General features: G+C 36.0%; 1 protein-coding gene across 2 annotated transcripts in view; it reads right to left on the bottom strand.

The window, feature by feature from the left end:
* Positions 1-1,903: 1,903 nt before the first annotated feature.
* Positions 1,904-11,143, bottom strand: part of Trim23 (tripartite motif containing 23) — a 32,323-nt gene continuing 23,083 nt past the window's right edge. For both annotated transcript variants that reach the window (XM_052743417.1, XM_052743418.1), the window contains 4 exons: positions 8,741-8,870; positions 8,174-8,284; positions 6,698-6,822; positions 1,904-3,787 (listed from right to left, as the gene is read on the bottom strand). In XM_052743417.1, coding sequence (XP_052599377.1) covers positions 3,608-3,787; positions 6,698-6,822; positions 8,174-8,284; positions 8,741-8,870 — 546 coding nt within the window. In that variant the 3' untranslated portion in view covers positions 1,904-3,607. The remainder of the gene's footprint in view (positions 3,788-6,697; positions 6,823-8,173; positions 8,285-8,740; positions 8,871-11,143) is intronic.

Raw genomic sequence — 11,143 nt, 5'->3', positions numbered from 1 at the left:
ACACCTTTAATCTCAGGATCTTGGAGGCAGAGACAGGCAGGTCTCTTTGAGTTCCAGGCCAACCTGCTCTATGTTGCAAGTTCCAGGACAGCCAGGGTACACAGAGAAACCCTGTCTCAACCACCTCCAACTCACCCCCACCTACCCACCCCCGGCCAAAAAAAAAAAAAAAAGAGAGAAAAAGATAAATTCTCGTTAGGCAGTGGTGGCGCACACCTTTAATCCCAGTGCTCAGGAGACAGAGGCTGGCAGATCTCTGAGTTAAAAGCCAGCATGGTCTACAGAGTGAGTTCCATGACAGACCAGAATACACAAAAACCCTGTCTCTTAAAACCAAAAAGAAAGAAAGGAAAAAAGTTATGTGTGCTTTCCTTTTAAAAAGAATTTGAGCTTACTCAATTAAGGACTTTGTTACATTTACCTTTTTTCCTTAACTACAGGTATATTACACTTACCTATCTTTTTCCATTCCCAAAGCCTTAATATAAAATTTTGGTAATACTGCCATCAAATAGTAATAATCCCTCATTCCTCAAACATTCAAGTATTTTGCTTTAATTGAAGAATCATATATGCAACTAATGAATTCTGTTTTCATATTTCATTTGAAACAGGGACTCGTATATCTCAGGCTGGCCTCAAAGTCTCTATGCAGCTAGTGATCCCAAGTGTTAGGATTACAGACACAATCCATGATGTCCAGTTTATGCAGTACTGCTGGCGCTGGAATGCAGGGCCTCGTACATAATAGCATGAATTCTACCAGCCGAACCACATCACCAGCCTTGAATCGTTATTAATGCACAATCTCACACGTAGTCTGTTTTCTCCTGTCTTCTTTTTTGGAAGTATACAGGTATATATCAGTCTTCCCTGTTATCATTTTGTAAAATAAGAACTTTTCCAATGTAATATAAGCATTAAATATTATTTTTTAAGATTTAGACAAGTTTTTCAAGCCCATCCTCAACTCCTTTCTTGGTGATGATGGGGATGGAATCTTGGGTTTTGTTAAGCATGCCCTCTACCACTGAAAGCTGCATCTCCAGCCCATCAAACCATTGTAATGGTCATTATAATGACATGTAATGGACCGTGCAAATGGTAATTTTAAATGTTCTTTGTTCTCCTGTGAAACAAGATTAAATTTAAATTTTAACCAAAAAATTTTCACTTTTGTTTATTGCAACAATTTAGCTCTCCCTCTACAAGTTCCTTCTACCTTTTGTTTAAATGTGATTTTTTTGGTTTAAATGTAAAATTGTATATATAGAATAACATCTTTAATCCTTCGCATTATCAAATGAACACTTTCCCAAATGTGATAGGTTAAGTCATTCTCTTCTCCGTTTTTTGTTTGTTTCTTTTAGTCATAGCACAAAACATGAAGTTGTTCTTTTTTGCAGTGCTAGGGATCAAACCCAGGATTTCATGCATGCTAGACAAGTGCTTCTACGACTGGGCTCTGCCCTGCTCTAACAGTGGACCTTCTTAAGTTATTTACTAGCAATGCTGCCAGATGAACAATTTATTAATCAGTTTTTGTAATGACAGAACTCCTTATAAGTTAAGCAGTTTATTGCTTTCTATACTGATCAGATATATGTGTGTGTGTGCAAATAATGGCTTCTGCTGGCTATAAATCATTCTGAATTACAGACCAGGGCTATACACTTGACATACCTGCTGTATATAATTCATACAGTAATAATTAGATGTAATATAGAATAATTAGATGTAATAGAGATTTAAGGCAAATCCTAACATATTGTACTTGAAACATGTGTTGATTCTTAAAATTTGACACTTCCCAGAGGAAACTAGTGCAATCTTAACAAATGACTAGTCAAAGGATGTAAGTATACACAGTAATAGGAGCCCGCCCGAGAAAAAGAATCACACATAAAGACTACAGTATATCTATATTACAATCATATTTAAGCACATTTTGAAAATTATGTTTGGTTATATTTTAAGAATATGAATTACAAAGTTTAACAAACTTGGTGAAATAATAAACTTCATAATTTACAAGAAAATCAAGTTCACTTCTTAGTGTCAACACATTTTCAGTTACCTAGTACAGAAAACAGTTCAAGGTCTCACAAGCAATGCAACATTTTTATTTTTCACAGTTACTAAAATCAGTCAAATATTAAATAATTTAATTACAAAGTATTACATTTGCACACAAACTACTTGTAACAGCATGACCAGTTACTTTCTTGAAAAACAAAGGACAAAATATTATATTTTTATTTACATATTGCCCGTAATACGTGACGGGCTTTTTCTAATGCTGTTTTCTAAAAGTTTAAATTAAAAAAAAGTACATCTGAAAAAACTGAACCAGACAGTACAACCTAAAAGTTAGATCCTATTGTTAGACATCACTGTCCTTGTAAAAAACTGCACTACAATTTAAGAATCAACTTCATCCTAACGTAAGAACATTAAAAACAAGAAATCTATTTTAGTTCAAGAAATCATGCTTCCATAATAAGTGTATCCTTTACAAATAAGAAACCGTAAAGAACACAAAATTTAACTTTTCTTCACAACACTGCCATAATAAATGTAAACTTTTTTAAATGTTTCTTTTCCTATAGACATGTACTTCCTCTTATCTGAGACCTTGTCCTGAAGAGCCTTGATCCTTTTTACTGTCACATGAATGCACTTAACTTTGGAAACATGTTAAAGAAATTAGCATTCCCTACTGTTCGAATAACTCCCCCTAAGGTATAGGTAGTTTTCTAATTAGGTCTCTATGTGTTCATGTAAAAGTGACTGGCTTTTCATGTGGCTTACAACACTTTACCAAAGGAAGAAATATTACTAAGCCTAAGTAAATGTGTTGAACAACTAAAGGACCAATATAGGACTCAGACCTAGGAAATAAACCTAGGAACATTCCTGGAAATGGTTCTTGTTAGTGAAGATGAAACAACTCTCACAGTTTTATTGTTCTTGGTTTAGTACTGGTCTGGTGATCAGGTAGGTCCACTTAGATAATATCTCATTCTCACTATGCGTTATGCAAAATGCTTTAGGAGAAGAGTTCTAGTAAAACGTAGAAAACACTGATTTCTATAGTTTATACTCCCCAACATTAATGATACTGCTTTACTGAATGTAAAGCAGTCCTATTTCCCTAAAACAGTTCCAATTCTAGCACACAACTGCCATGTCTACTACCAAAACTGAGTAAGAAGGCGGGATAAAGAAGCCATACTTCCCTAGGTTCTGTTAGGCACTCCACTGGCTGTTTTGTTTTGTTTTCACTGAAATAAAGAACCTTTACTTACTCGTTCTCTGTGACTATTCCTCCCCAATATACAGGTCATATACAAACTGAAAATATCCAGTACCTAATGTACCCTTTAAAAGTCTATATCCAAGAAATTTCTATTTAACCAATGTAATATGGTCATTTAAAATTGCCACAGAATAATTTTTAAAAGCAATGTCATATTTAGTTCTCAGTCCAGGATTCTTATATACACATCCTACATTAACTATCATATTTGAGATGTAGAATTTCTTAGGATACATTACATGCAGAGTAACTTTTAACCATAAGCTTGAAACAACTGCCGCGTTAGAATCAAGCAACATCCAACACTCCAGCAGCCACAAGTTGCCGGGACAGCCAGTCCAACCCTTCGTAGAGCCCCATACCACTTCGAGCATCACAACCCTGAATATACCAGCTCCTACCACAGCAGAGTTTATGAAGACTAAGAAGTTCAGTGATTTCTTCTACTGACAATGCTCCAGCAACATCCTAAGAGACACAAAATATCATTTTTATAAGTCCTTCCAAAGGATCATTTTTTTTTTTTTACTATCTATATAGGAATGTGCTGTTAATATTTTTGTTTGTTTGTTTGTTTGTTTGAGACAGGGTTTCTCTGTGTAGCCTTGGCTGTCGTGGAACTCTTTGTAGACCAGGCTGGCCTAGAACTTAGAGATTCATCTGCCTGTGCCTAAGTGTTGGGATTAAAGGTGTGTGCCGCCACTGCCTGGCAGCTGATAACATTCAAATTGAATCCTAACCAAAACCTATATTCATTTTCAGTAATTATTCTTAGATTAATTTAAAGAATTAATAGTTTTGGTTAGAATTACCTATATATATTAAGGATAATATAATGAAATTACAGCTATGCCTCCTATCTGAAAGATACTACCTAGGTCACTATAAGGCATCAGCCATCTGGCCCCCTCTCACCCAAAAAGAAGTACATATATAACATAAAAATGGTTTATGTAGAAACTATATCATGAAGGTTGTATTATTTCCCACCCTTGATCCTTCCCAGGAAAAATAGTAGTGATTTCTTACATATTTTTCCAGAAAATTTACAAGTACAATCAAAGTACACACTTTTGTCTTGCTGGTTTGGGTCTTTACTTAACAGAAAGATATTTTTCAATTTAATATGTTATCAACACATGGAGATTATCTTAACATTAAAACTGCATTTCTTTGCATGGATGCCATGTAATTTATTTAATAAGTCCTGCCATTATTATAAACCTGTATCTACGGTTAGCCCTCTACATCCATGGATTCAACTAACTGGTTTAAAATTTTTCAGATCTGCCGGGCGGTGGTGGCGCACGCCTTTAATCTCAGCACTTGGGAGGCAGAGGCAGGCGGATCTCTGTGAGTTCGAGGCCAGCCTGGTCTCCAAAGCGAGTTCCAGGAAAGGCACAAAGCAACACAGAGAAACCCTGTCTCGAAAAAACCAAAAAAAAAAAAAAAAAAAAAAAAAAAGCAACAACCACTAACATTTTCTTACAGAACATGCAGACTTGTTATTATTCTCTAAACAATGAAGGCTAACAACTATGAACATACCATTTCCATTTCACTAAGTCTTATAAGTAACCTACAGATGATTTTGAGTATATAGGAGAATGTGTGAGTTATACACAAATATTAAATATTATAAAAAGAACTTAAACATCCAAAGGCTTTGGTATCTGTAAGAGATCCTAGACCCAATCCACCATGAATCATGAAGGACAACTGTGTACTCAACACATATATACATAAAAGTTAAGTTTATCTACATTTACAAAATTATCTTGGTTAACATATACTGCTATAGACCGAGAGTAAAGGGGTATATACATATAAAATTTGAGATGTTGCCATTACTGTGTTTAGTAACTATGCCAGAAGTGTATGACTCTCCAACATCACAAGTATATTATTTGCATGTTTACTGGTCAAGTAAGGATGTTTCAGTTCTTGCTAGTTTGCCTGTTCTTGTTCATTTTTAGTGAGGTAAAAATTCTTTATTCTTTACTCCACTTTCCCTCCTATGACATCTACTGTATTCAACTTCACTTAAGAGAAATGAAGAAATAACTCCACTGTTAAAAGCACTGGCTACTCTTCCAGAGGGCCTGAGTTTTATTCCTAGCACCCAATCAATTGTCCTCACAACTATGAGGCTTGTAGCTTACAATTGTCTATTATCTCCAGTTTCAGGGGCTCTTGACACCCTTCTTCTGGCCTCTGTGGGCACCAGGCATACATGTGCACAAACATACATATATAGGGAACACCTATACACAAAACTTAAAATTTAAACTACTTCCCTTAAAAGCATTCTCACCTTCCTGTGAAGCTTAGACTCAGAAAGATCTAAGAGTCTAGCCTCTCCCACCTAATCCTTTATCTTCTCCATTCAACCACTAAATTCTAATTCTACACCTATAAAAGTCCTCTCATCTCCTTCCACCTTTCTATTCCTCTAATTCAAGGTATTATTAATTACATGTCCTATTTTTACTACCTGGCTGTAGTTTTTTTCCTACATTTTTTCTACCCCCAAAATTAGTCTTAACATTTTGGTATAGTGTTATCATGTACTAATAAGTCCAAAAAGTTTTTATTTTCTTTCTTCTGTATAAAATCTTAACTTTTTCATTCTAGCCCTGCATGGTCTTTACAACATGACCAGATCTATTAATCTAGGTTTTTTACATCCTCTAATGATGACCCAAAGACATCTACAAATTCATCCTATGACAATTTTAATTCCAATCTTATAACCCAGTCCCACCATATCCATTTGAGGGATCAACACCAAGGTCATGAATATTATTTCCTTCACCTATAGACCCAAAGACATCTACAAATTCACCCTATCACAATTTTAATTCCAATCTTATAACCCAATCCCAGCATATCCATTGGAGGGATCAAAACTAAGGTCATGCATATACTACACGAGAGAATACCTCTAAGTTACAACCCCAGCCTTTTATGTTGTTGAGACAAGGTCTTGCTATGTAGCTAATGCTAGCTTTGAGATTTCTCTTTAGGGCAGGATGGCCTAAACTTGATCCTCCTATTCTACCTCCTAAATCCTACATTTAGATCCTTTAAGATTCCACTTCATTTAGAACAGCTCTATCTCCTTATTGAAGTTACTTCCCAGTTTATCTTTATTAAAGAATATAACACATTTATATCTAGACCCAAGAATGCATTGTCTGCATCAATTACTTGATTTGTGTGTTTCTGTATACTCGGATACCCAAGGTAACATCTTCCACAGCAGAAATTTTATAGACAGCTACTGAATTGACTCTTTGAAATCTTCTCAACTGACCTACGACATGAAATATACAAAACTACTGAAGTAGTAAGTGTTCTGATATAAAAATCCATTACCTGCTTGTTAGCAAAAATCAGGAGCAAGGCATCTCGGAGTTCTTTTTCTGTTAGCAGCTTTGCAAGTTCACTGTGTGCTTCACTAACTCTGTCTCTGTGACTGCTGTCAACAACAAATACAACAGCTGCCGAAACACACAGAATATCCAAGTTATTTGTTAAATTCAGTAATTAACCAAGTACATTTCGTTTACCATCTCTTCATTTAAAGGCTGCCTATTTAATAGCAGGACTTAATGATATGATCTTGAGTAGTTTACATAACTTCACAGGTTTACTTTCTCCTCCTCTGATAGGATTTATAAAACTGACTCTATCAAACACAAACTGCGTGCTCACTCATTCATGCTTGCACTCTCGCTCGATCGTGCTCTCTCTCTCTCTCTCTCTCTCTCTCTCTCTCTCAAATGTGCATAAGAGCTACCTTAAGGCTACCTGTCCTTTGAAAACTTCCTTTACAAAAAGTCTTACAAAAGCAGAGGGAGGGGCACCATTTAGGCAGAAGACCCGTAGGAGGAAAAAGGATGGTATGATGACACATACATATGAAAATGCCATAATGAAACTCATTACTTTGTATGCTAACTTAAAAAGTTAAAACAAAAACCAAAACAAAACCTGTTGGGTGTTGTGATGCATGCCTTTAAATCTCACCGCTCAGGAGGCAGAGGCAGAAGGATCTTTATGAGGTTGAGGCCAGCCTAGTCTACATAGCAAGCCTCAGGCCAGGTAAGGCTACATAGTGAGACTATGTCTCAAAAACTTAAAAAAACTAGTAAGTAGTTTAGAAAAAAAAATACAATCTTTTAAAAATAAGTATCACCATGATTATTTCTTTAAAGTATTCCTCTCCTTCAAAATTATGGCTCATACTAACCATAATACCACAATTTCCAGGGTAAAAATAATTAGTCTAACATTTAAATGGGAATAGGATGGATGACATACAAAATAGGTGTATGAGTATGCTTCATGGGAGAGTGGGGGCACAAAAGTGTGATAAAGGCTAGATGGAATGCTGGGATATGTCCCGTTTGGTCAAGAGAAAACTATGATGGGTTCCCCTGGGATCACAATGATTATAAATCAGGGAATAGTGCTGTTGAGCAATTATGAGAGGCTAAATGTTGACCCCAGAATACACATATACGCCACTTCATGTTACCTTATTGTTAACAACCATATCCATAAGAATACTGAAAACAGACTTCAACTTTAATAATAACCAAGGGGAGGTATGTTTTTTTTATTCTACAATAATGGCCTTTCATAAGTAAACTAAATGTACATATCCCAGTTTTACCATTACTTTTTAAATCTAAATAAAGTACATTTACATCATGCCCTCCACTACCCTCCCCTCTCAAATTCCACCATTATTCTTTTAAACAACAGTTTTGCTAGTTAAATCAGAGGACTAAAACTCTTCTTAACAATGTTTTTAAGTTAAAAAAAAATGTCATTCTTGACTCTTACCTTGTGTATTGAGGTAATAATGTTTCCACAATGGTCTTAATTTGTGCTTTCCACCCACATCCCAAATGGTAAATTTTAGATTTTTGTATTCCACAGTTTCCACATTAAAACCTGTTTTGTTAAAACATTACTTTTTTATATTGCATTTATATTTAACAATAAATGACACATCAAAGGCAAGCAAATCCCTGTTTACATTTTTTAGTTAGCAACTGTCTGCTTATAGCAACAGCTACTGAAGCTAAACCAACTATACTCTAGTCCTTCGGGGGTGTCTACCTTTAACAGCTGCTAGACATGTACATTTTCCCCAGGGTCCTCAGGACCTGGGCGTCCGTGTACCTGCCCACTCTGTACCTCTGCCACCTCCTCCTTCCTAACATCAATCAGATTCCCTCTGACTGTCCCATCAACATTCAGTCCTCTTTGCTATGTCACCATGGATATTTCAGCCCCCATAACCATTACCTCATTTGCTTAGAGCCAGAAAGGGAACCTGCATAACAATATCACACACTGAGAATTCAGCGAGCTACAAGCCAGTTGGCTAGCAGTATTCAAACTTACCAATTGTTGGAATAGGCTGCATGAACTCATCTTGTTTTAATTTGAATAAAATAGTAGTTTTTCCAGCACCATCTAATCCTAATGTAACTACTCGGATTTCCATTTTGGGTCCAATATGAACTCTGTTGTCCTGTGGTTTTGAAAAAACTGAAGTCAGAATATGACAATATATGGTGATATTTTATTTGTATTAAAATGTTATTTGTAGCCGGGCGGTGGTGGCGCACGCCTTTAATCCCAGCACTCGGGAGGCAGAGGCAGGCGGATCTCTGTGAGTTCGAGGCCAGCCTGGTCTCCAAAGCGAGTACCAGGAAAGGCGCAAAGCTACACAGAGAAACCCTGTCTCGAAAAACCAAAAAAAAAAAAAAAAATGTTATTTGTATGTTAATAAATAAAGTTGCCTAGGGGTCACAGCTATTAGCAAGCCATAGGAAAGCAGGGAAGTGGTGGCGTACTCTTGTAATCCCAGCACTTGGTAGGCAGAGCTGGGTAAGTCTCTGTGTGTTCAGGGATACAGCCATTATTGGATACACATGCCTTTAATCAATACCAATCATGGAAAACCTGGAGGCCTATACAGACAGGCAGTGAGGAGGCGGTCATGTGGTTGGGTTTACAACCAATGAGAAGGCAGAACAGGAACTCTATATAAAGACTTTAACACAAGGGTAGCTCTGGTTCGAAGAGGTAGGACCACCACAGGAGGAAGGGTAAGGTTTTAGCTCTTAGCTCTGACCTCTTGGCTTTCTTCTTTGCATTGGTTCTGTGTTTCTTATTTGATAAGAAGGTTGGTTACATCTACAACAATATTTATGCTTTTTGTTTACTCTTTGTTTTTTAACCATGTTGAGTGACAGAACTTGTCTCAGAATAATGTAAGGCAGTTGACACTAACCTCCAGCAGGTGCATGTACACACGTATATGCACACACATGAATGTGTAAATATCACACAGAAATTTAAAACCCCAAAAAAGGGATAATTAAAAATAAAGACCACCATTAAATTTCCAGAAATATCTGTTAATAATACAATAATGGTGTATATTTTTCCAGATATATTCCACATTGGACAAGAATCATTAAAAAAATGTACTTTTCATTTACTTTTTTTGTTTGTTTGTTTACTTTTCTGGTGCTAGGAAATGAACTCAGGGTCTCATCCTACAATAACAGACAAACAATATATCCCAACCCTCCAAATATGCTTTTGAAAAACATATTATACAGATAAGACAACTATTATTTTTCACTTGCAATAGATTATGGAAAGTTTTCACTTTAATATATACTGGCCAGACTATTGTGATAGTTTATAATCTGAACCGCAATTTAACCAATGTTACATTTTAAATCATTTCTGACTTTTTGATGTTTACAAAGAATTATTAAATGAACATATGTATATACATACATTCCTAGATGCAAGACCTATCTTCTCTCAATTATAAAAATGAGACTGGGGGCTGGAGAGATGGCTCAGAGGTTAAGAGCACGGCTGCTCTTCCAGAAGTCCTGAGTTCAATTCCCAGCAACCACATAGTGGCTCACAACCTTCTATAATGAGACCTGGTGCCCTCTTCTGGCATGTAGGCATGCATACAGGCAGAACTCTGTATACATAATAAATATTAAAAAAAAAATAAAATAAAAATGACACTAAAAAGTAAACATTTACTAGACTGTTTTAAATTTATGTAAAAATCTGTACAATACTTCCTGACATTTAAGGGCTATGTGTTGTTAGAAATTATTGTTTTGCTTTGTTTTTAGAGTACTATTTTTTTTAACTTTTTAAAAAAATATGTAATTTATTTTTATTTTATGTTCATTGGTGTTTTGCCTGAATGTATGTCTATGTGAGGGTGTCAGAAGGCCTGGAACTGGAGTTACAGACAGGTGTGAGCTGCCATGTGGGTGCTGGGACTTGAACCTGGGTCCTCTTGAAGAGCAGACAGCGTTCTTAATTGCTGAGCCATCTCTTCAATCCATAGAATACTATTTTCTTGACTTTGTGATACAAAATTTTCCTGGCTTTTAATGCCATTTTTATGATCTTATTTTCTGTTTCAATGTTAATATTTTTTAGAAACATGAGCTCTTCCTTTTCATTCTACTTAAGCTCACTAGTTCCATAAACATCAACTTTATATATGGGCTCCCAAATCTGCAGTGTAGTCCAACACTACACCTCAGATATAAAATGATGTAAGAACAAAAATCCAATTGTGAGAAGCCCAGATACTAGCTGAGAAGCCACGGCACTTCAGTCAGTACAAAATCAAGAAAAGAACTGGGGCTGGAGCTAGTGGAAGAGCTTTATTAGCATGGACAAGGCCTAGTTTGGTCCCGAGTACTGCAAATAAATAGATAAATAAGTTGAGGCATTCTTAGTGTCCATCAC

Source organism: Peromyscus californicus, unplaced genomic scaffold, assembly GCF_007827085.1.
Source record: "Peromyscus californicus insignis strain IS unplaced genomic scaffold, ASM782708v3 Scaffold_18__1_contigs__length_77618521, whole genome shotgun sequence".
Taxonomy (NCBI): Eukaryota; Metazoa; Chordata; class Mammalia; order Rodentia; family Cricetidae; genus Peromyscus; species Peromyscus californicus.
The sequence above is the reverse complement of the archived record's forward strand: the minus strand, read 5'-3'. Positions and strand labels throughout refer to the sequence as shown.